At 46.1% G+C, this 26,271-nt stretch overlaps 1 protein-coding gene across 1 annotated transcript in view; it reads left to right on the top strand.

The window, feature by feature from the left end:
- The window catches only part of hs3st4 (heparan sulfate (glucosamine) 3-O-sulfotransferase 4), a 69,363-nt gene extending 55,950 nt beyond the window's left edge, over positions 1-13,413 (top strand). The window contains exon 2 of the mRNA XM_076038747.1: positions 11,142-13,413. Coding sequence (XP_075894862.1) covers positions 11,142-11,799 — 658 coding nt within the window. The 3' untranslated portion in view covers positions 11,800-13,413. The remainder of the gene's footprint in view (positions 1-11,141) is intronic.
- The last annotated feature ends 12,858 nt before the right edge of the window (positions 13,414-26,271 follow it).

Below are 26,271 nucleotides of genomic sequence, written 5' to 3'. Positions count from 1 at the left end.
AAAACTATTCTGGCGGGGAGATTAAGAGTGTATGGCTTCACTGGAAGTCCTCAAACAAGCCGCTCAGAGGGCTGTGAGCTAAGATCCATTGAAGGATTACACCCTCCTATCTCCCATCTCGAGTACTGAGAACCAGCAGAACGTTCAATGGTGAGCAACCAAGCCGAGGTGTTTTTTGTTTTTTGTTTGTTTGTTTGTTTGTCTGCTCTATTTTTAAGATCAATAAAGAAAGAAAAACCTTGCGTTTGTCTTTGAGTGAAAGAGAAAACGCTGTGTGAAAGAAACTAGACTCGATGCAGGAGTCAGGCTGAAAGTTTCTTAGATCCTAAACACATCTATCTGGTTAGTGAAAAGCCCATGGAAAGTGTTTGGACAGAGAAGGATAAACTTGGAAGGTGACAGGACAGGCCGATCGGATTTGTAACCGCCGGTTCAGCCGGACCTGCAGCCTTCCTTGTAGCTCGCCGCTTATCAGAGTTTCAGTGTTTATAGCTTTTAGAAATTCATTTTCTTTTGGTTTGTATTTCATTTTATCTGCATAAATGTCATCCGCTACCTTTTTGAACTGCCGCTATGTTGGCGTTCATGCTAATCCTTCTCGAAGCAGCTATCGTTTGCAAATCATAGTGGCTTCTTCCTCCTCAACATTCCTGCGTTCATCACAGCCGAACCTCGAAGGAAAGTGATTCTTTGTGGAATCCAAAGCGCTTTCTGTCTGGATTTTGGCAAAACGGATCGGCGCAACTTTAAAGCTGAAATCTGAGCGATCCTGCTGCCCTGCAGTAATCGAAAGTTGAACTCTGTCGCAGAATTTATTAACCGCTGCGCGACAGGAAGAGTTGATTCGAGTCGCTGCCGTTGTTTGGCGGTCGCCGTATCATCCGGCGGCGGAGAGTAAGTTGCTCCTGCAGCACGAAACACAGAGTCTGCAGGTACGAAGCTCCGGAGGGAGAAGCAGCCGGCAGAGATTAAGGTGTTAGATTAAATCTAACAGTGATTAAATAACCAACCATTATATGACTGTAGCAAATTAATTTCCCCAGTGTCATGTTAGCCCGGCTTACCCGGTGTGGCTGTCGAGCCGCTGATATTAGCCGCCGTCACACTTCCTTTTTTTTTTTGAGCCGCTGCTCACCGTCAGACACAAGAGAGAAAACGTTTGTGTTGTTCCACCAGCAAATAATCTGGCACACAAAAAAGAACTGTTTTTGTGTGTTTGCCTGTCTGCAGCCATAAATACAACTGTCACTCAGCACAATTCAGTGTGTGTGTGTGTGTGCGTGATGGCGGGGGGGCAGCTGACAGGAATTAAGCTTGTGTCAAACAGGAAAGCATGCTTAAGAGCCTGTGAACTGGCCAGAGCCGGCATGTATACGCTAAGTAAATCAAATCCCCCTGAATCAAATGAGCTTTTAGAATTATTGAAATAAATATATATAAAACATGGCAGGCTCATGTCTCCTGTGCATGTGATAGATAGTGGGAGATAAATATCTCCTAAATGAAAGGCGTTCACATGGACGGTAGAGTGAATAATCTTTTTTTCTTCCCCATCTCTCTCTCTCACTCTCTCTCTCTCTCTCTCTCTCTCACTCTCTCGGCCGTCTGCCTGAATTGAGCAATCTCTGTCGGCTAAAGCACAATTTGGATTAACAAAAAAAAAAAAAAAAAAGCCTCACTGATAGGTCAGCTTAGCCCGTAATGGAGCAGCTTAGGCCTCGTCTGCATGATTAGAACATTCTCAGCAGCCTGTTCCGTTGCATCCAGATGTTACATTACAGACATCAGCGCCTGCCTTTAAGCCCGCAACACAAATTTAGATCACAGGCGACATAAAGCGACGCACTTTTAAAAATACTCTCCTGCTTTATAAAGGCGTCTGACAAGGAACCTAATTGTAGCTGTGCCGTTGTTTCTGATATGTGTCCCGACGGTTCCTCACAGTAGTCACTGTAACTTTATTTGTTCTATGAATATGAGTTGACTGTTTTTGTCCGACAGTTTCAAGCGGACATGTCGGTATCCTGAAATCGTTTTGAGCTGTGATTATTTGTTCTCGCACATCTGGCAAAAGCTTCTGGAATGGCACCATAAATGGAGGGGTTTTGGTTTGATTATGACGGCCATTTGTGTGTGTGTGTGTGTGTGTGTGTGTGTGTGTGTGTGTGTGTGTGTGTCGACACGATGGTCCGGGCCTGTTGCGTTAGACTGACGAGAGCTGGACTGGTAAAATGTTTTTTGTCTGATTGAAGATCAAAGCACTGAATCAAAACGCACCTACATAATGAAGCTTGGAGCCGAGCCAGCCTGGCTGTCTTGTGTGAGCCTCAGCTTGACCAGTGTTTTTGGCCGCAGATGTTGTTTGATGTATTGTTGCGTTGTTGGCACATTCCAGCGGCGCGCGGTCCACCCCCAGACATCCCCAAGCTACAAAAACCAGGATGTAGAATCTGCACAGAGCAACCAGAACAAGGTCTGCCAGCTGGCAGTTGAAGGTGTGTGTGTGTGTGTGTGTGTGTGTGTGTGTGTGTGTGTGTGTGTGTGTGTGTGGGAGGGGGGGCTGAAGGTGACACACTGCCCCCTGCAGTAGTGGAGATGAACATACGTCTCCCTCAATAAATTGATTCCCACCTGTAGCTCGTATAGTGGCACAGAGACAGTGGTGCAATTAAATGACCTGATCGAACCACTTAAGTGTGCATGTAAACACACGGGCTGAGACCAGGGCGTTTGTGTTTCTCTGTGTGTGTGCCTAAGTGTGTATTTTAAGCGGGTTTTGCGATTATTCTGTCTCCTCAGCGCCACAATCAATACGCTGGCTGAGACAAGGTCAAAGGCTCGACCGGCCCACAAACGCTGTTGTCAATGGTGAAAAGGAATTGAAAAGGTGATTACCTGGGATATCAATATATAGATGGCAGTCTGAAAAAAAAAAAGTCATACGCAGCAGTGTGGATAAGGTGCCATCAGTGCACTGTCTAGTCTAGCTCCTGCTGCAATACTATAGTATACTATATATACTATAAACACAACAGAGTGTCACATAAGAAACTCCACTAAATTTTGTTTTCGTTTATTTTGTACTTCCCCATTCTCTCATTTTGTTCTCCTGTCTTGCCTCCAGTCTTTTATCTGAGGCCTTGTCCACACACACTTTTCCATAAAAAAAAAAAAAATTGTCTCCAATACTCCGAAGGTCCTATTTTGTCTGATTTTTTTGGGGAGGTTTGTTAGGATTTATTTTTTTTCTTTTCTTGAATCGACCCTCTTGATTGACATCTTTTGCCTCCATCTTTTGCCTTGAATCAAAGAGTCAGTCGCCGGGAGAGTTGGAAAATTCATGTGTGAGCACAAGCTCCACCTACTCGCTCTGCCCACTGACCCATAACGCCAGAACCACTCATTCCAAAAGGAAAATGATCCATTCCGTGGCTTAAAAAGTGAGGGAGTGATTTGTTTGTTCACGGCTGTGCGCTAGAGCAGGCAGGCAAGGGCGGAGCTAAGTTGAGACAAGAAACCAGAGCTGCTTGGCATCTCCTGCTGGCCCAATACCGCCAGATTAGATGAACCTGCGGTTTGTGAGCACAGGGATTCCTTTCTTTTTTTTCCGCAAGAAGTTGAATAAAATGTTTCAAAAAACGGTTATCGATCACGTGGACGCGGCCCTCGCAAACAGAGTGTACAAGATAAGATATTTTCTCGACCCGCCTCCCAAGTCATTATGCAGGGGCGCCGCCGCACCGACGGCGTGCTTGCGGCGTGCTGGTGACTTATCACGGCCGACTCAGACGTCGTCGGGAGTTAAAATACGTGTTTACAAAGGGCTATCGAAGCACGGCATCATAAATGTGATCGTGTTTCATCTGAAAATTACACACACCAGCAGGTTTTTGCGCGTCCACTAAATAGACTCGCCCCCGCCTCCCTTCTCTCGCCCACTCCCTCCCCCGCCGGGAGAAAATCATTGCCGTTTGTCACATGTGGCTGCTGACCGGCTGCGGGCCGTAAATTGCTGACCGGATGCAAATTTCTTTTTTAAAGCCATTTCAGCTGTGGCGCTGCTCCACTCGCCGGATCAATGCACATTGCACTGATATCTTTGCAACCGGGCGAGCTGCGGCCATTAGAGGAGGGGTGGGAGGGGCCGAACGGGAGCCAGAAGGCATTTCCAGGGCCGGCGCAGGAGACACAGAGAGGAATTACAATAGAATCCTGCCTGCGATTCATCAGTGTTTTTAATTAAATCTCCTCAATGCGTCGATGAAGAAGAAGCCAAAGGAATCGTCGTGGAAAAGAGCCGCAGGAGGAGGAGTAGAGTGTGGGGGGGGGGGAGTGGAGGTGTGGAGGCTAAAGCTATAGTTGCCAGACATTTTTAAACAAGCCGGTACGTCTGTTTAAAAGCCCCCCCACCCCATCCCCCCGAATGGTCTGCATGATTTGAAATACATTTGTCGCAGTGGATACAGTGATGTTGGCAAACTTCCGTTTTCAGGCGATCGTGTAATTGCAAGATTTTAGCATTTTGCTCCCCATCATCTTCATTCCCTGAAATAATCGCAACGCAGCGCACGCATTCCTGCTGAGCCTGAAAATCACTTGTGAAACACTTTTTTAATATATTTCTTTTTAATAAAATGCCCAGAGAACCAGTCTGGGCTTTTCCTCTGTGGCTTTCAGTCTTTGTGAACATAACGTGAAGCCCCATTTGTAAGCTGCACCACCATATACTGGATTTATTTATTTTTTTTTTTTACTCTGAAATCCCAGCTGGTAGCAAAATATGAATATGCATGAAGCATTATTTTTATTACCCCAACAGTGAATCAGTCAAACGAGTCAGTTGACCATGTCTCAGCTGTGTGGCTCCACCAGCACCCGACCTGGAACAGGGGGAAGAGATTCTGTGCACGGAAACTTTTCTCCAAAGTCTCACATTGACCTACTTGCTCTGTAATGACTTTGGCTGGAAAATAAAAGAAGAAAATGGATGGTAAAAAAACAGAAAGTGGTTATAGGTCGTTTCCAGCGTGGTGCAGGGGTGGTTAACGGGCAGCGAGTCCTGCAGCGAAACTGTCCCTTGCGTCTCGTTTGTGGGAGAAAAAAAAAAAGGATCGGCTGAAAATCCACCGTCAGGTTCAACGTCTGTTGCCTTGCACAGCAAAACATTTGGAGCTCGTTCAAAATTAAACAACTAGATTTCAGTGTTGCAGAGACACAGATGCTGTTTTTTTTCCTCGTCAGTGTCAGGCTGAAGCCATATGGCTCTCACGCACACCTCTCTCTCTCTCTCTCTCTCTCTCTCTCTCTCTCTCTCTCTCTCTCTCTCTCTCTCACTCTCTCTATCTAGCCACTTGTTTGTACAAACTTGAACTGATGTCCTTAAATCCTCAAAGCACCACTTTAATTTTGAGAATAACGTTTGACGGGTTGTTTTTGTTTTGTTTTTTTACATACTGTATATGTACATATTGACATGCAATCAACATCAAGCATGGAAAATATGTGGAGCAAGAATATCCGTCATCTTCAAGATGTCATGTTAATTGGTTCTGCTTAACCGAAGCGCATCTGCAACATTTCCAAGGATGTCAATTTCAGCCTTTTGACTCAGATGTGTTCAGGTGTGACGTCCAGTCTCTTGGCCCTGAAGCACATTGGAGGAACATCGATGAGACTCAAAGAAAGAAAGTATAGTGCAGACTGCTGCTGCAGGTTTTGGACCCTCCTGTCGTCTTGTGTTTTCCTTTGGGGTGAAAACAAGATGAGTGCGTAAAGGGGAACGGTGATCAAATTAGGCGAGTGTGGCTGCGGTGTGCTCTCATTGGCTCGTCGCGAGGCGGGTAAACAAGCTGGCACACATGAAAAGAGCCGCCATCATCATTTGGAGAAGCGGCAGGCTCTTGCTGTTACATCAGAGCACATGAAGAATTACGTAAGAACTTTATTTTTAGTTTTTAGGGGTTTTTTTTTTTTTTTCGGGACAGTATATCCATTTCCAGACTTGTAAAGAGAAAGTTGCTGTGATTAATGCTGGAAAAAAAAAAACCTGACATGCTTGTTTAAAAAAAAGAGCGAAAGCAATATCCTCCTTTGAGTCTCTGATTTGAGATAAGATTGCTCCAATCCCCAGACTTTAATACAGTTTTAAAAATAGACTCATTTTCTCTGCTGTGTTTTAATGATCCGTGGCTACCGAAAAACATCCACCGCGGCGCTGCATTTTATCATGTTTTATGTCCAAAGGACGTCTGAACATAGCTTCAGATCTCAGCGCCGCGGCCGGGGGGATTGTGGGTAGCCGAGTACCTGGCTCTGCAGACTGTTGGACGGGGAAACGCTCTTCAGGGGATCTCAGGAGCGGAGCAGGGAATCGGGTTTGATCAGGACCAGCTGTCACTTCCTCCTCAACTGTTTTCCACCAGCCTGCAGCCCTGCAAGAGCATGGGCCTGGGGACCGTATTGTGTTTTCATTTAAGGGAAGGGAAATTGTTGTTTTAACCGTGCAATGCTAATTAGTTGAGTTTCCATAAAACTTTTGGAAAAAAAAAAAAAAATCAATAAATAGTGAGTGCCATGTTTCCAATGAAGTAAAGGGCCATTCTGCCATTTTCATATTTAATACAGTCATTTTGGTGGTTTACTTCCATCACTGAGCAAAGTTGGCTGGCCAAGCTGTAATTATTCATAGCCACATTTATTTGATGCATGTGGGTTTATTCTGTGAAACCTGTGTGCCACCAACAACAACAGAGTCACTTAAATCTCTATTCTGTTCGGTTTGAGCTTCAACAAGTCATCTTCGCCACATCTACACACCTTAAATGCGCCGAGTTGCTGCATGCGATGTTCATAGGCTGTTTGTAAAGCTGCAGCTGTCAATGATCTTTGTAATGAATTCATTTGTCGGTCGTTAATGTGTTTATTCCAGAACCAGCTGAAACACAAAAAGTGTAAAAGCAAAAGTTTTTTTTTTTCATTAAGGCAACTCGATGAATCAATCAATCGTTTTAGCTGCAGCTGTTTAATTGGAGTCCATAGACTTGTTTGTGGATGGATGATGGATGGATGCAAACCTGCCTGGAGGTTCTGTGCTCTGAAGAGCAGTGGAGAGGTTGAGATTCAGGGAATTATTAAAAATATTGAGAAAGAAACAAAGGGAAGAAAAGGCAACTCCTCACCGTTCCTTGAACCTGAACCACTCACCCGGAATGGCTGCCTCTCTGTGTTTGTTTTCCCAGCTGAAATGTGCACCATCACCGTGACAAAACAAAACCTCCCACTCCATAACAGACCCGCTCAGACCCTTTCCCTGCGGCCTCGGGCTTGTTGTTGTGCGTGCCAAACACGTACGCATCAACGTGTCGAAGGCTCAAAGATAGACTGAGTCATTTTGGCCGACGTTTCTTCTGCTATTTCTCCTCTGCCGGCCTCGCGGCCAACGAGCACATCTCTTCTTTAAATGCTCCGTCAAATGTCACCGCGATCGCAAAACGTGCCACTCAGGGCAAAGCAATTAGTCGCAAACTGACCACTGGATCCCTTCGTTGAAATGCTCCGTTTGACTGCTAGAAAATTAGACTTTGTAGCATTTATTTGGCCGCCCCTCTTGCTTGTTTATGTTGTTGTTTTTTTTGCTCAAGGCATAGACTAATATCTCCTAATCAAGTGAGCCATAATCAAAAAGCACTTGCTGGGAACTTGGGGGGGGTGTTTGTCGCTTGCGGACACCTCCAGAATAACTGATTGCGTTTGAGGCGCCGCCCGGGGAGGTCCAGCCGCCGATACTGCCGCAGAGATGATCAATCCAAAAAAAAAAAGAGACTGAGGGAAGGTTTTATTTCATCGTACACCAGAAAGTAAAAGTTTGGGAAACAAGCCGGTTTTCCCCTGCAGAAGCGCCAGTCTGCACAGCGCCAGCCTTGATTTTGCTAAAGAGGTTTACATACAAAGATACAAATTCACTAATGAGTCGGCAACATTTCACTGAGCCAGATCCTCTTTCTAGTCAGTTAATGCCACTCAGACATTTGTTCTCAGAACCTTATGTGCTGTTTTCCCTTGCATCTGACATTGCACGGGGGGGGGGGGGGGGGGGAGGTGGAGTTGATGCAGCAATGCGGACATCATTAAATTAGTTATCGCAGGCTCCGTGCGCAAGGGGAATATTTTTATTTTAGATTTGAAAAACGGCTTTGGATGCGAGTTAAACTGAGGCTAAACGTAGTCTTCTTTGTCCTCGGGGCCGGAGGAGGTAAACAGCAGATGGCTGGCGGCGCCTCTTCAGCAGCTACACTGCGCTCACTCGGTTTGCCTACCCACCTGAGTGACCCCGCGTCGAGCGCCGCAGCCGATGCGGAGAGGAGCGGCGAGGCAAACAGCTAGCGCTCCGCTCTTGTTTACTCCGGTTCCGAGAGGCTGCAAGGCCAGAGGAGTCGTTCGCCACGCACGGAGGGGGAAAATTAGCTTGTTTATCAGCGTTTTGATTTCCCTACCGCTGACATTTCAGACGCACATGATCCATGACTGATTCCCCCATCAGAGAAAAAAAATAAATAAAACGAAGCCTTGCCCCAACCCACTTCTCATTGTTGTGTAATTAAATGTGCAATGATTAGCGTCGGGCCTGGCCCAATGAGGACGACTCGCTTGTTGCGTTGCACGCTTTCAACAAGGTAACCTTGGCCGACGTGCATCTGTCCCGTCAATTGGACACGCTCCAGAGACGCACAGCGGCATTAGCGGTGAGACGCCGCAGCTCGTGTCCATACAGTGGTTCGAGCCGCTCATTTTCAAGGTGATTTTCCTGCGATACTTTTAAAGCCTCTCTTTTATGACCATAAATGGTGATGCCGCGCCGTAAGACCACCCACCGCACTTTGGAGTTAAGTGGCAAACTGAGCAAAAGTCCTTGAAAGGTTAACCCCCACCCCGCCCTTTTTTTTCTCCCAAAAAAAGAAAAAAATCTTTAGCGATTCATTCACGCAGGGGAGGTGGAGGAAGTGTAGAAAGTCATGGAAAATAATGAAAACTAATACTCTTCTCTCATCACCATGCTATCCGTAGATACGTCTAATATCCCATTACAGGCCCAGAAGTAACCACAGTTCTGTACTGTCAAGAGACAAACATAATCCGGAGGGAAATTACCCATCAGGAAGGCAATACTGTTACTGAGATGCAATTACCAGGCCACTTGTGAGACTTTCCGCCCAGCAGCCATGGGTGCGTGCGTGCGTGCGTGTGTGCGTGTCACCAGGGTGGTCGATATGTGCATAACAGCTCTCATGTTTTGCAGGGCAAATTGGATTCTTTGCTGGGGAACGGTTAATTTACGAAATGTCTACGATGCGAATGATTGATGTGACTCAACGTCGCTACAAGTTTTTAGGGGCGCGGGGGAAGCAGGTGGGGGAGGACGACGTGGCTTTTGGTTCAGGATTTCAGTCCTGAAATGCTGCCCATCACCTCACGTCTGGATGGAAGAGTTTGTGGAAGGCATTTCGAATGGCAACAGAAAACAGCTGTAGCTTCTTACCACTGAGCTACTTGTGTGTGTGTGTGTGTGTGTGTGTGTGTGTGTGTGTGTTTTAAGCAGGTCGAAGCAGAAGCTTCTTGCTCTGATTATTATTTCAAAATGGAGAAGCCATCCAGTTCTATAAAATATAAAAGCGCGCGCACACTCACAAGGCACAATATCAGCATTCAACTTCTTAAGCAGGAGCCGTCGTTTACAGCTAACAGTAGCTTCTGCTTTGTCTTTTTGTATTTCTTTTAGTGCAGTTGCTTCTTGGAAATCCTGTCGCTTAAAGAAAAGAAGCTAATTAGCGATGGAAACTATAGAACCTTCAGACAGATTGAAAATGTGCTCTGATGGATGTTGACTGCACAGATGAACGGTGACTCAGAGTTGAAATCTTTGCAGCAATTTTCGCAACTCAATCATGGACCCGGGGAATTAGATGTAGGATATATTTCTGCTTTCTGGGTCACTCAAAGCTCAAAGGTTATTTTAGTTATTTGGGGTGAAAAACATAACATACATACGCACCTGGATTCTGCCTGACTTCTCCATTGGGTTGTGAGACACCCGGCGTATTTGTGGCTTTCTGGATAAAGCGCTGCGTCTCACCGCAGATTTAATGTACCAATTTAGCACTGAATCACATAGCCTACAAACAAAGATAACAGCCTGAATTGGAGTGAACATCAGTGTAAACATTTGATAAGGATTCGCTGGAGGCGAGTGCTATGCTTTATTATTGATGCAAAAATAGCAACCGTGCGCGCTGCCGTGCGCTCATTGTGCACTTGCGCAACTCGTCGCTGCTGCTGCTGCTGCTGCTGCTGCTGCTGCTGCAGGTCGGCTTTAAAGCAGGAACGAGTCGTTCATGTTCTCCCTTTTAAACGTCAGGAATGGATTTATTTTCTTTCTTTTTTAATTCGTTGTTCTACAAATGATCACCTTGAATCTGATAATTAATCGGCGCTGCTTTCACTGAGCGCCTCCCCCCACCGTCCCCAATCCCCCCCCACCCCCCTCAACCCGTATAGACACCAAGAGAGCAAAAGGAAAAGAGCCGGCGGGGGCAGCGAGCGCATGTGCAACGAGGAATAAGCCTCGCCTGCGCCAGAGTGAGTGCGAGCCTCGCATGCATAATAAATGCATGACAAAACAATACCCCAGGCGCCCCGGTATTAATGATATGCAGCGAACTCATTATTAAAGTTCCAAAACAGCTCCTGGAGTAACACAGATGGAGTCAATTAAGCAATGAGCATGCTCGCTTTGCCTGCCGTTTCATCTCCCTTTCTTTTATGTCCCGTGTATTACTCCACGGATGTAATTAGCTGTATGTTTTCTCTCCCTGCGACATAATGCCCGACCGTAATAACGGCTATTTTGACTCGTCATTTGAAATAATGCGGCCGGGCCACTTAATAAATGTAACTCCCCCCTCCCAGCCCCCCCACCACCACTAAAAAGAACGCTTGCGATGCATCCTCGGGGTGTTTCATTTGCACTCCAAGAGGTGTGGGGATGATTCCGCGCTAAGCAGCAGCTTCTTTACTTTTGTTTTCCTGCCTCGTTGTGTCTTATCTTGTCTCATTGCTGTTCTTCTTCTTCTTCTTCGTGTTCCCAGAGACCTGATGCCTTCGACGCTGGAGGGCCAGATCACCATGGAGAAGACGCCCAGCTATTTTGTGACCAACCACGCCCCCAAGCGCATCCACACCATGGCCAGGGACATCAAGCTCATCATCGTGGTGCGTAACCCCGTCACCAGGGCCATCTCCGACTACACGCAGACTCTGTCCAAGAAGCCCGAGATCCCCACCTTCGAGGTGCTGGCCTTCAAGAACCGGACGCTGGGCCTCATCGACGCCTCGTGGAGCGCGCTGCGCATCGGGATCTACGCGCTCCACCTGGAGAGCTGGATGCAGTACTTCCCGCTCTCCCAGATGCACTTTGTCAGCGGCGAGCGGCTGATCGTGGACCCGGCGGGCGAGATGGCCAAGGTGCAGGACTTCTTGGGGCTCAAGCGCATCGTGACGGACAAACACTTTTACTTCAACAAGACCAAGGGGTTCCCGTGTCTGAAGAAGCCCGAGGACAGCAGCACCCCGAGGTGCCTGGGCAAGTCCAAAGGGAGAACTCACCCCAAAATCGAACCGGATGTGATCCGGCGGTTGCACAAGTTCTACAAACCCTTTAACATGATGTTCTACCAAATGACAGGCCAGAACTTTGAGTGGGAGCTGGAGGAGGACAGGGAGCCCCGCGGTTCCCGGGGCCAGTAGGGGCAACGAGGAGCGGCACGGAGCGGCGCCGCTCGGCGTAGCCACACCACCAGCCTTCTGAATGAAACTCATCATCTTCATCATCTTCATCATCTTCATCCTCCTCATCCCGCCCCGCTTTGTCTTCAGGGAGAGAGCCGCTTTGCTCTGAGCACTCCCGTTCACACTGTCTGTAACCATTCGCCGAAAGAAAACAAATAAATCACTTGCCCCGCCCCCCTGACTCCGCCCCTCCACCCCAACCTTCAATACTAATGTTGACAGATAAAAAAAAATAATAATAATCATTTACTGTACATAGCAAACATGAAATATATTTATATTTGTGAAAAAGGAGAGACGATTTATTGTTTTTGTTTCCCGGCAAAGAGCAGATATTTAAAAAGAAAAAAGAAGAACTGACAAAAGAAACACATCATGTTGACTATGGCAATGCATGCGATGAGTTAAGTGTCCTTACCTCATGAGCCCAAAGGCTAATCTCTGCCTGTTTCCTCTCCCTTTACTTTGCGCCAGTCTGTTGCTCTCTCACCCACTCACCAGCGTCGAGGCCACGAGGAGCTCCGCTCTCTGTCTTTTTGGTTGTTTAACCCCCCCCCTCCCCACACTGTCCTGCACTGTCCTGAGCAGGAAGACTGAAAGAGAGAGGAAGAAGCGGCACAAAGTCCCTTCGACTCATTTCTGTGTCCATCTTTTTTTTTTTTTTTCCCCGGAGTTGGAGACAATCCGCTTTTCTTTATCAGTCTAAGTTTACCAAAGTTGTTTGCTCCGGCTTCGGCCTCTCCCGCTGCGTCTACGGGAAGCTGATGTGCAGTGGCCGCCGCTCGATAATTGGATTGTTTCCCTGTACCAACCTTGAAATTAGCATCCTGATGACTATGCACTCGGGCCGCGGCGCAGCAGCAGCAGCGGCGGCGGCGGCGGCGGCGGCGGCGGCTAATTTGAGAGGGCCGAGTCTGCGGGAATATGAAAGGGTCACCTGTGGACGGAGCCGCTCTCATGACGGACACAGTTAAACTGTCGCGGATGTTCGTCCCGCCGTCGTCCCGCCGTCTTCTCCGCCTCGCTCCTGTCGCAGGGACGCGACGTGGCGGCGAGGGCGAAGAACAACAACAACAACAACAACAACATAACCGGAAGGACTGAAACCTGAGTTTGTTAACGAACATCTGCCGCCGCACCGCTCCGCCGTCGTTAGAGATTAATGACGTGTTAAATAAACCCGCCGCTCGCCGGGGAAAAAAACGAAAAAAAGGGGGCAAAGTCAGAGAGAATTTTGCTGTCAAGGTAAAGCTACAGACGCCCCAGGTGAATGACCAAGCCATTGTTACTGTGTGTACTTAATTTGAAAAAAATTAAAGAAAAAAAAATGATGATGATGTGGGCCATCGGTCAGTGGGGTTCTGTTATTTTCCTGGGTGAAACGCTCCTTGACACATGCAAAAATGAAATTGCATTTATTTTTTGTTTCTTCCTTTTCTTTTGGTCTCTGATTGTTTCTTTGAATATAATGACTATTTATTTTGCATACCTCTCTCGCTGTGTGTCCGTCTGTCGTCCTGTTGTCTCTGGACATTTTCCCCATCAATCGAGACAATCAATCGAGTCGGTGAGTCAATAAATACGAGTCTGCTTCACATCACTGCCTGCTGCCGCTATGATGCATTGCTCTTTTAAATCCCTCTCGCCCTGCGCACCGCGGCCGTGCAAGGCTGGAGCGGTTCACTCCGGCTGGACGGACCTCTCCGTCACCCCGGGGAGGCCGGCAAACCGGCAGCTACTTACACAGAGCGATTGATTCAATCAGTGTGAACACTGCGCTGCCCTTTGTCGCGCAAAGCCCACAACACTTACCTCCAAGTCTCACCAGCCCACAGTCACAACTTCTCCTTTCGAGGCTCTTTGGCTCTGAAATCTTTCTCTGTCTCTCTTCCTATCTCCTTGTGTCATCTGTCTCTCTCTCCCACCACACTTCCTGTAGCCTCTCTCTCTCTCTCTCTCTCTCTCTCTCTCTCTCTCTTTCTTCTTCTTCTCCTCCTTCACAAAAGGTGCAGCGTGGAGATAACTGCGAGCAAGATGTGATAATGATACATTTAAGAGAAACACGGCTCAATCATTATTTATTATTCACAAATTTTCTCCCCCCCCCCCCCCTCAAGCTCCAGAACAAGTATTATCCTGCCTGCCTGACGGGGATCCGCGCAAAGGCGCCGGCACGTTAAGGGCCGACTCCATTTTCCATATGGCTCCTGCTGTCATTTGCATTTCCAGGATGACACGCATGAGGGAATTTGAAAGTTGCATCCGACCACCTCTCATTAGCCGAGGGGCTTATACGCACACATGCGCGCACACACATCGCTCCCTTTCCACAGATACGCACCAAAACGCGTGCACACCTTCCCTGTGCACCCCCTCGCCTTGTTAAGGTGTAGCAGAAGTGCTGTGATGCATGCTGGGATATTGCGCAATCCCCGCTATGTTCCTCAAGCTAGGGGCTCGTGATTCATCAGAGATCCTGGCATCAGCTATAGAGACGGCAACAAGGGGACGTGGACCCGCTTCCAACTTTGGCGAAGATTCTATGAAATAAAGATCAAATTGTTTCCCTTGGTCATCGTGGACGATCTGAACCAGAACAAAGAGGTAAGCGCAACACGTTTTTTTCTCACAGCCTTTTGTGCTTCATCTTAATCAGAGGGTCACAGGAATCACAAGCTGAGCAGCGTCAGGTCATCCAGCAGAGACAGAAGTGATGTCACAGTGCCCGCCGTGAGATGTAAGTAGAACAAAACTAAATGGAAGGGATGGCAAAAGGAGCATCAGTGTCAGCAAAAACTGTGATGAGCAAAGATCATCCAGGAGAAGTTTTACGAGCCAACAGCTTTGCTGTACTCAAAAGTTGCAATCCTGCGACCAATTGGACAAAGAAAAGGTTTTTGCGCGAGGTAGCGTGTTCACGCACAGGCACGTCTTCAGTAGCGCGGGGAAAAAAAATCGGTTTAAATGAACTCCGCAAGGTCTGAACAGCAAATAAACAGGTTCGGTCTAAGTCTCCCTGTACTGAAGTCACCTCGAATTAAGCGAACAGCGAGGGTTAACCGGCGGCGCAGTCGGCTCGCCGTAACTCTTGACTGAGGTCAGAGCGGCCAGCGAGGGCGCCGCGAGCAGCATCTCCCACTGAGGGGAAGGATGTGAAAGTCCATCGGCGAGGTCTCAAGCGGTTGCAGTGGCGGCGGCTCCTCTCATTGAGGTGTGCAGGCATGCGCTGCCACCTCCATTAACCCTCCTGAAGATAATCACTCCTCAGCTGGGTCACCGAGGAGAGCAACTCCGTCGCCTCGTCAGGGCGAAAACCACTGACACGCAGGGTCGTCCCTTCACACCGCGGCAGCGCAGCCGTCCTTTCAGCCGCTGTCAGACAACATTTTCCCCGTCCATCCTCCATCACGAGACGCTAACAGCCGAGTGCCGAGTATCGGATTTGTGGAAGGTCTCATCAAGTGCCGGTGACTCCGAAAGGAAAAGGGAGTCACTCAGAGTCGGCGCTAGTCACTTAATACAGGCAATTAAACAGTCATCACTGAAAGATAAAGCTGTCGATAATTCACTCCAATAAACAAGGCGTGCATAATTAATGTACGCTCAAATAAAATTAGCAGAAAATTGCATCGGCTGCTCGAACTGCGGCGCCACAATTTGCATTAATCCAGTTGCGACTGAGCTGTATTAACTCAGGATTCCCCCTTCCTGCAGGATCCTGTGTTAAGACCTCCAGCTTCATTAGCAGTCACGCTAACAAGGAGAAGGACAACAACAACTGCTCACACGGAAGACGGTATCATGCATGACTGGTTTAAAACTGGCACCATGAGTCCCACTCTAGATGGGCAGACTGGTTTGCACTTTAATCACCAACGGCAAGGTGGCTGTAATTACTTTGCTCAAGAGGGTTTTCAGCCTGAGAGGCAAAAGAGGAGTTTGGTGTCAGCCCAGGACACGAGAATTAAGAAAGACACCATGCATAACAAAAAAAAATCAAGGTAATAAAAAACATTTTTTGTAAATTGAAGACCACCACAAAAATCTAATGTTGAGATTGTGCAGTTAATGAGGTTGTGGGCGAAGTAAAACACTGAGCAGGCTCGGGTTTGGAGTGTCTTCGTGGAAGTGCAGCAGTGAGGATTAATTTTGATTTAAAAAAAATAGGAAGCTGAGTTTTACATTAGTGCAGTGTTGTATTTAGTATTTTATATTCTCATAAATATAGCAAAATGTTTCTTTTCTCCATTAAGAAACTGAATTATCGTACAGCCGCTGCTGCGTGTCCTTCATATTTTGCATTTTGTTCCCCAGAATTAGTGTTCGGAAGTGGTGATTGTGGCAGGCAGGAGGGAAAATCCTCAGACACTGTTCTGTCTCGGGGTTTTACCCTTCCCTCATAATGTTTTTTTCAGGGGGAAAAAATAAAAGAGGATACATTCATCTTTTACAAAGTGCAAGAAATGAATTATTTAAAAGTGTTCTCTCGCTAAAAAAAAAAAAAAAACTTGAACTAGTCTTTGCTGTCCTTTTCTTGGGGTCTTTTACATAATGTTCCTCAGCACAGTGACTCGTCAAAGCAAAGTATCCGTGTCGCTCCGGGTGCTTGAGTGAATGGTAATTTGCCCATCCAATCAGAAGCTAACCGCTAAATGTTCTGTAAACGTCTGTGCTTCGTGTCAACCAAAACAAAGAAGCGTTCCTCTTTTTTAGGCGCCTGCTTTAGCAGGCTGTCTTGCCATTAGCATCATTAGCAATCAGCTGGCAAAACTAGCCTTGATGTGGTGGAAGCTAAACACCTTCAGCTCTAATAACAACCAATAACAGTGGTTCAGTTTTAACTCGGCGCATCGAGGTTGTAAATCTCGTGACCTTGCAGTTTAACTGAAGCGCTGAAGATCTTTGGACAACATTTTGTTGCCGCAGAGTTCAGGTTAAATTGTCGGTTACGACCAACAGATGTATTCGAGGAATTGGCACCAAACAGCAGCAGCAGCAGTTTACCTGATAATAAACTTCAAGTATCACATATTGCTCATGGAAGTAATTCAGCAGAATACCTAATAGATTTTGTGGGGGGGGGGGGGTGTTGAGAATGAGCCGTGAGTTTGTTTGTGTTTGAGTAAAAAAATAATAAAATCATTCTCTCTCACAGTGTGAAATGATTTTGAAGTACGCAAAAAAAATTATAAAAAATGTTTCAGTCTTTTTATTTCACTGCCAAACTTTCACATTTTTACAAACAGAAATGAAAAAAAAACAACTGAAGACGTGCACTCTGTAACTTTAACACAAGCTGCACTTGGTGTATTTTTTTTTTAGTTTTGACAGTGTAACTTCTTTTTTTTTTGTCCAAATAGAATCACACTTTGCCACTCTGTTGTACGTTCTTCTTTTCAGCCTCCTTTAAAAAAAAAAATCCTGCTTTTCCGCCCCCCCGACCACCCCTGTGCCGTGTCATGGCTGTGTCACAGATCAGCCACCCTCCTCCGTGTCAACCGTATTGAATTATTTACAGAGATGTACTCCACAGAATAAGATGTGGAGTATAGATCTCCGACTATCACTCAGACTGCCTCAAAAATGACCAAAATAAATCGAAAAAAAAAAACAACTCAGTAAATGTTTCTTGTTCCCTTCTCTCCCTCAGTGAAAAAAAATAAAACAACGATGGACAGAGCTGCAATAACAGTGTCCATCCAGTTTGGTGCAAACTGTAAAATAGTCTGATTTCAGATCTGGCTTCTGTTGCAGGCTCGCTGCGACCGGTTGACTTTGAAGTGCTTTTCAAATGAAGAATTGAAACATGAATCAACTCGTCTCCAGAGCCTCCTCTAAGTACCGTCTGACTCCCCGCCAATTAATAACCCAGTACAATTTCCTGCAGAGACATGTTTCATCTGCGCGAATCACTCCTGAAAATGACTGCTGGGACCTGCCGACGGTCCGACCTAAAAAAAAAAAAAAAAAGAACAGGCAGAGGAAGGGAAAAACAACTCGTCAACTTTTTACATTAGGGTTGGATTTTAGCTCAGCCTGTCAGGATTATTGTGTTGCTAACTGTACAGCATTGAAGTGTGGACGAGCAGGCAGGTCTGTTGTCTCACTACACGATTAGAAGCGGCAATAAAGAAGGCTGTCGCGGTGTGAGATGGTAGCGTCAACGTTCATCAAAATCTTCATTGTGACATTTGAAGAGACTGGTGGAGTGGGAGCCAGACTGCAGGATTCAAGACAAAACAGGCCAGTACTTACTATCCCTTGCACGGCAGCTGAATCCCTGAAATGAAAACCAACTCATGCTCACACACATCCTCCGGTTGAGACTTAAAATTTTCATGCTTCCCATAACCAATCAGTTTCCTTTTATAGTCCTGACAAAACAAGGAAGTAACTTCTGCTACTGCTGCTGCTGCTGCAAATGAAAAGCAAGAGGAGGAAGAGGAAGAAATAGAGAAAGCAAGTGCTCGCTCCTAGCAGCCGCTAAATACAGTGCCAATGCTGCTGCTGCTTTAGGCAGGTGTTTAACAGAATAGCCAGCTATGCTTACACACGGTAACACATGGTGACAATCATTTGCAACAAGGTCCAAGGTTTGAAAATTTACCCCGCCTCCCACCCCCTTGAAATTCCATACCTCCGTCAATCTGCCACGCTTATGAGGCAGCCCAGTCCTGGTTCCACTGGATCCGTTTCTGGATGAGCCCGGGCCCCCAAGCAGCTGGAGCAGCGAGGTCACGCGGCAGAACTGCGAGCAGCCAGGAATAGAGCCAGATCCGTACACGACAGTCAGCTCTGGGGCCGTTTGGATTTATCGCCTTCCAGCCGACGGTGAGTACATGAAGTTTTCAGGTAATTAGTGTTCCCTCAGGTTCATGTCTAACCACGTGCGTCTTCCTTTCTTCATAGCCAAACATTCAAATATGCATTGAAAATGCAAATAGTTAACAGTGCCGGACGCATCGGAGTTTGCTGCGGAAATGCAAAGGTTGACTAGTCAACTCAAGCGACCAATCAGGAAGCCGGAGGCACTTTCAGAAACAAAGCATGAGAACGTTGAAGGTAAGAGGCAAAGCCAAGCTTTGCTACCTTTTGTAAACGCATCCTCTGGGCTCTTCGTCAGTTGGATATCACTTTCGTTGAAGAATTAATACCATCTTTCGAAAAATACTGTATGAAGAAAACGTTCGGCGACGAGTCGACGGGGTGGAGCTTAACAGCAAGCGCATGCTTCAGTACAGCCAGCGGTCAGCACACCTCAAATCATGCCGCTCATTACATTGAACGAGACCATCAGCCGTCATGAAGGCCATTATATTCCAGCTGCAGGAGATTTAATGCGACCTCCAGCCGCTCGGTTCATCCAGGAGAGGCCATGTGGTCAAGGGCTTCAGCCGGCAGAAGCATTTTTTATTTTTTTTTCCCCCTCCCCTCCCCTCAAATCAATACCTCCACGTCCCAGAAACCGGCCGCTTTGTACCAAGACTAATTTCATTATCAATCCATGCAGGTAATGATCTCATTAATTCAGTCGTTGATTCATTTTCAGCAGAGTGGATATTAACCTTTTGCCATTAATCATTAATTTTCCGCGGTGAGGCGGGGGTTGGGAGGGAAGGGGGGTGTGGTCTGTTGTGATTGGAGCTGCGTAAACAAAACAATCGTACGCCGCTGCTGACAGTAGAGGTCCTTCATGATGTCCGGCCGGCTCCTTACGTCGGGATGATCGATTTATTGATCCCTCGCCGCTACACCTTCCACCTCCAGGAGTGCTCTAATCTCTCCGCTCGCACGGGGCATCCGTCTGCCTGGAAGTGACACGGTGGGGATTATTTGTGTTGTTCTGCGCGGCCATGCATACATTTTAAGGGCAATTATCATGCTCCGAACGCTTGTTACTTTGCAGCAGGCAATTAGGGATTACCGCGCCGCACCTGGTAGCGGCCCCTGCTTTCCATTCAGCACTTGTGTTTGCGTGCGCGCACAAACACAACCGTGGCACCAATATTGATTATTTTAAAGTTGCAAAAGTTTTGTTAATTACTGCTTATGGACAAGAAACTCTTTCATAGATTATTTAATGGCAATTGCTGTCCTTAAAGTGCCCTCCTTAAAAAAAAAAAATAGCTTCTATTTATTATTAGAAATAAGTTTCACGGTTAAATTTTTTAAAGTTGTTTCTACTTACTCATGCATTTAAACAACATCAGCCAATAATGCTTATGCTAATCTTTCGATTATTACGTTATTCACTCCCAGTTTTATGAAGTGATTTTATCCCGTAAATCTCCTTATCGGGATGAAACCCCCTTGTGGTTTAGCGTGGGATTACAAGTGACCTGGACTGAGCACCGATGTTTGGCGAGCTGTAATCCCTGCCAGTAATCTGTGTAAACATGTGAAAACGGTCGTCACGCAACTGTTGTTTTGTCTTAACATTCAGTCCAAGGTGAACGTACGTCACGTTACAAAAGAACTTGGATGAACAAAGGGAAAGCAGAAAAAACAAAAATCAAGGCACAATAGAAGCAGCTGACAGCGTCCTCGTGGGAGAACAGTTTGCGTAGGAAGAGGAAAGAGGAGTTGCTGCTGCGCTGCGAGACAAAAGGAACGCAGGAACTTTTCACACACCAGGGAATCAACACCCAGTGGCACATTGTCTGCCACTGGTGAGGATACTGTGTGTGGGCGGAGCCTGGCGGATGTGTGCGCATTGATTTGCCACATAGACTTTTGTCTCATAAAGGCCCCATTGTATACAAAAAATAAATAAATAAATACCTATCCAACTATTCAATCCATAATTTGTGTCGAAGCCTGTCAGTGGACACCTTTTTTTTTTTTTTTTAAACTTGTTTTTACCTGTTTTACTAGTTTTTTATGATGTCACACAGGGCTCTGGCTTTTGTCTCCTAGCAAAGTGTTGGAACGGTCCAGCAAAGAACCACTGAGACTGATAACACTGATTTTGATTCTGATTCAATACCAAGTATAACCAAAGATATTGATATTCATCATTATCTATTATTATTATTATTATTATTATTATTATTATTATTATTATTATTATTATTATCATTATTATTATTATTATTATTATTATTATTATTATTATTATTATTATTATTATTCGTATTCTTCTTCTTATTATTCTTATTCTTATTATTATCATTTTACTAAAACTTAAAGTTTTAAAGGAATGTTATTTAGAGAAAAAAAAATCAAATAGTGTCTACACAGTGACACTCAACAATCGGTTACCAAGCATCGGTTCTTGGTGTGGATTCACACAACACTACAGTGTAAACAGAGGGCTAAATCAGATATTTCCTGTTGAGGCGGAGAGAATTCTGGGGGATTATTAACTGTATGAGGCGGCTTCCTGGGGGGGGGGGGATGAAAAGCAGAAGATCAGTCTGACATTTCAGTGGAAAAAAAAAAAAAAATTTGTACGTCAACTTTAAATGTAATGAAAGTTGACGTATAAAGTCATGGCAACCCTGTCTAATGCATAATTCATAGATACCTTTGTTTCCTTTTCAATCTGAACACAAACTGCAACGCAATTAAAGCCACGCAGGCCTTTTTTTTTTAACCCTCCTAACTTGCCACTAGAGGCGACACTGAGCACAGGGGGGTCGGACAATAGTCCATCCTGTGACAATCAGCCCAATGTGTCAGGCTGTAACCTTTAAATTAATCCTCCTCCGAGCTGCAGCTCTACAAAAAAAAAAAAAAAAGTAATGAAAAACATTTTTTCCGGCCTCCAACTCAAATTGTCACTCACAAATATAAAAGTGGAGCAGCCGCACAATGGAGAAACCTTCAGCGCTCACGCTCACTCCGCACATGTGACGTTCCTACACACAAGTTTTGTGTTCTGTTCTTTACTCCGCACCTCTCGCCTCTTCCAATCCCATTATGTCCCTTTTTATTACGCCCTTTCATTTTCAAAACCTCGCCTCGGCAGATTTCAATGCACTTTGTGCACCATTATTGGATTAGTTTTTAAAACCGCATTCGAGCGACGGCTCTGATTTAATGGCAAATTGGATGCAACATGTGTTTGTTTTTTTTTGTTTCCCCCCCCCTTTGCTGGACTCAATCTGTTGCAACCGCTGCGCCCCGATGACGCTGACGTGGCATTAATGATGTATGACATGGCAGGTTTTTCGCCCCGAGCCATGCAGCTCCTCGCGGACCAGTGCCGGCCTTGAGAAACACAAAACACACTCGGTGCCTCGGCATTAAAAAAAACAAAAACAAAAACGGCTTCTCGCGCAGAAAAACTCGACTGGCACGCACCTGGAACGTCTTTAGGGTTGGCGACGGCTCCCATCCTGCGAGTATTTGTTAGCGAGCGTACGAGAGCCGAGGATAACGATGTCAAACGTCGAGGTCCGGCAAAACAGAAGAGAAAAAACAGAAAACACTGCGACACAACCTGTTAAATATGAAGCGTGTGTGTGTTTTTCCTGCACGCTTCTTCCCTCTCGTGGGATCGCAGCTCTTAGCAGCTCCGGCGTAATGGACCTTCGCGGGATTATTCCTCGGCATGCAGATATTCCCAGACTGCTGTCAAACAACAAGCAGTATGTTAATGTATTCGGCACGCAGGACAATTTACCGTCTGCTGGAAGCGCCAATTTGTGGGGCAGCGAGCGGCTCTCAAAGACCCGGTGCATAATCAGGAATCAAGTGGAAGTTATATTGTGTGCGGCAAATCTGAAACATATTGATTTCTTCTTCTTCTTCTTCTTCTTCTTCTTCTTCTTCTTCTTCTTCTTCTTCTTCTTCTTCTTCTTCTCCTTGACGGGAGCGCTATTAAGGCTTTTTCTTGTCTTTCTTTCTTTCTTCCTTTAAATGAGAAACCACTCAGAAACCTTTTGGGTTCTTTTGAAAGAAAATCGTTCCGTGGCGACTGGTCGCACTGAAACAGGCTAACCTTTATTGCAGCAGAATTGTTTTGTTGTTGTTTTTTTCCCGGTTTGTTTTGCGGTGCTTTTATTTGAATAGCGGTTGGTTGGAAGGAAAAACAAAAAGCTTATCATTTAATTGAAAAGGGATATTGACAAAATCGCAGCCGATAGTGAGATAAGTATAGGAAGCAGAGCAAGTGCATCCCGCCGAGGTTTAATGGAAAGACGGAGCGAGTGATGAGTCAGTGGGAACGAAGTTGTGTGCACCTTTTTGTGTTCCAGAAAATTAATTACATATGCGTGTGTGTGTGTATTCCTTGCTGTCTCACTCATTTGCAAAGCACACACACGTACACGTGCACGCTCCCACAAAATGTGGCCCTGAATGGAGACAAAACCCATATTTTAAGAAAGTCACTCTGCAGTAAACTGGAGCTGTGACTGCTGTTACAGCTCCAGTTTACCCCCCCCCCCTCGAGGCCACGCAGCAGCCGGACCGAAAACCTTTCTGAAAGCAGCTTCGCCACTCTTAGAAACGCTCAATCTGACATTCTCCGCCGCCGTTGTCTCTGCGTTTTCAGCAGCAGCAGCAGCAGCAGCAGCAGCAGTTACCTGCGCTCAAGGACGCTGCTTGTTGTGCACCGACACGTCACGTGCGCAGGGAGCCGAGTTGGAATGGAGAGAAGAAAAAAAAAAATGTTAATAGGACGGATTCAATGTGTAAATATATATTTTTCTCACCCCGCAGGGCTTGGTAATTGCCATTACGGCTCTCTCGCTGTCATGGTACAGAAAATAGAAAACATGTCACCGTGCCAGCGTCTCCTTCCCCCCCCATCCAGCGTTTCCTTTTCTTTTTTTTCAATCGCAACACCTCCTTCCAGGCAGTGGCATCTAATTTTAAAGACGTTTGATTTGGCTGACAACCAAAGCCTGTGGACTCTCTTCTGGACATCCTCCTTCTCCTCCTCCCCCTGCCTCCTCCTACTCCTGCTGGCTGTTCCAAACTATTTTTTGCCCAGTTTGTCAGTAAATATTACACTACTAGTGCACATTACCCTCTGTGACACGCAAACAGACAGACTCTGATACACACAGATTTCCAGCGCGGTGAAGCGTCAGCGAAGTGATCTTGCACCCAAAGAGTGTTTAGTGAGATCAGCTCATTGGATTCAGTGCGTGATAATTAGCAGTTTCAGTTTTAGTATCAAATTATAAATGTTCCCACTCCCAGTGCAGCCGAGCAATTTGTTCATTCGCTCGTTCACGACTCAGACTCACAGCAGGGCGGTAAAGAGGGACGCAAGTCAAAAGACCGGTTGCTCCACTTCCAGCTGATTTTCCAGCAAGACTGCGACAGCCATATGTCTGCTCCAACTCCATATATTTGTACAAATGTATTTTGAACAGCGACCAAAAGTGCAGTGCTTTCTGGTCTCTGCTTCGTTTGCTAGCTAGCTAGCAGTAGCAGCGATGGATCGGGGTGCGAGTGAATAGACAGGAGGAATTATGACTCACGGGTCTTGATTTCAAACAATTTTCTCAGGACTCTCACACATCATTACAAGATGCTGCTGATGAATGAAACCTAGAATCAGCATTTCACTTAAGCACACACAACAATATCACGTATTGGTGACAGAATGGTGTTCTCCCTTATTCTGTTCAATAGTGGAGGACTCAAAAATGAAAGACGTCGGTTCTCATTGGCTGCCAGATGACGAGGTCAAACGAACGTGACGGCAGAGGCTTAATTAAAAGCCACGGGTGACGCAACCCGAATTCAGCTCGGCCGTTTCTTCTGCCGACAAAGAATCATCACGTCAGATGTTGGAGCGGATCGATTTACTCTGACACGGCGGGGCCTCCCGTTCTTCCGTCTCTCCGCCGCCGAAAAACCTCAAGCAACAGAGAGTGACGAGGTCAAAGATTTGTTCAAATCAGCATCTCCATCCCCGCAGCCGAGACAGGAGGAATCGCTCTGCGTTTGTTTGAGGCGGCCCGTACCGGCGAGGCATCATTAAATTCCTTCTCGCTGCTTATTGTGCATAATTCATATCCAGCCGCTGAAATATGAATGCCGCTGTGTTGCAGGAGCTCTGCAAGAGGCGAGGCACGGGATGAGGGGGCCGGAGCTCAAATCTCAAGTGGGACTAAAAGGGCCAGAGGAGAGGAGGTGGAGGAGGTGGAGGAGGAGGAGGAGGAGGAGGAGGAAGAGGAGGAAGAGGAGGCGGCAGTGCAGGGCTCCTGGATTCCTTTGGATCACCTGCAGCGAAATCAATTTTGGATGTTGTGCAGAGTGCCGGGTGCGGCAGCAGACAATGACTGGGGCCATTTATTGGTCATTACGTTAACTGCTTTCTAATTCAGATTGGGCACCGCGCAAACGGTTCGGCGTGAGCGACAATGGCGCGCACCTCCTGAGGTATTGGCGTCACGGCGGCACTTCATAAAAATGCATTGAAACGCGAAATGTGTTGCAGTAATTTTCTTATTACTTTGACACGCCGATGTGTAGTCCGGGCACATAGTGTCTGGACATCATGTCTCTGGCTGCCTGGCGCACACTAAACAGCATCGATTTCTTTTTAACTGTCTTGTAAATGAAGGGAAATGTTACTAGTAAAAAAAAAAAATAGCAAGAAAAAAAAATGTAATTTAGCATAAAAGAAAATGGCTCTGTCAGATCAAACGCGTGGCCAGAAAGGAGAGAAGAAGAGAAGTTCATGTGACCTGAAAAAAGATGAAAGGAACCCGTCTGGATCACAGTCAAATATTTTCAAAATGTTGACAGGAGAGGTTTTTGTGAAAGACACAAAACTCTCCTGCTGGAAAATTTGTGTTTTGAAATAAAAACTTGGATGAAACCTTGGAGTTTTGCTGTGTTCACTAAGTTCCCCCTGCAAGAGACAATGGGATACTAAAATTATAAAGATATTGCACGTTAGCAAAAGTCAAATGATGACATTTTGTAACAAGGACATAAGTACAGTAGTTCAGTATTTATATGGTAATTGTTATACTCAACTTTAGGAAACTCTCCAGCAGTTTTCACATCATTATAGGGTTTTTTTTCCCTCACATCGCCTTAAACCCCATTGTTCTGATTCATTTTCCACAAATCCACTGAACTCCACCTGCTATGAAGCAATCAGACAGGTAATGGATAAATAGCAAGAAAACAGGGAATCCTTTGGAAAAAAAAAAAGGCCTCGTTATAATCAGGGGTCAGAGGTCAGAGTGGGCAGACAGCTTGGAGACCATCCAAAAGTCAACAGGAAGTCAAATGACCACCGGTTACAAACAATAGCATCACTGAAGGCTAAACCTGGCAACCCTTGAGGCCGTGTCTTTATTATTTGGCAGCTGTTAAGAGCAAGGTCGACCTAATGAAGTGGCTGCTGTGTTTACTTGTTCATTTATTGCGCTTATTTAAGTCCGTCTACCTGCGGCTTCCCTATGTGTTCAGTTTGCCACAGAGGTCGCGGGCGGATCGATTTGCCTCAGATGT

The sequence above is a fragment of the Nelusetta ayraudi genome, unplaced genomic scaffold, assembly GCF_046127955.1.
Source record: "Nelusetta ayraudi isolate G7.1 ecotype Tasmania unplaced genomic scaffold, CSIRO-AGI_Nayr_v1 ptg000057l, whole genome shotgun sequence".
NCBI classification, from domain to species: Eukaryota; Metazoa; Chordata; class Actinopteri; order Tetraodontiformes; family Monacanthidae; genus Nelusetta; species Nelusetta ayraudi.
This window is presented reverse-complemented; position numbering and strand designations above follow the sequence as displayed.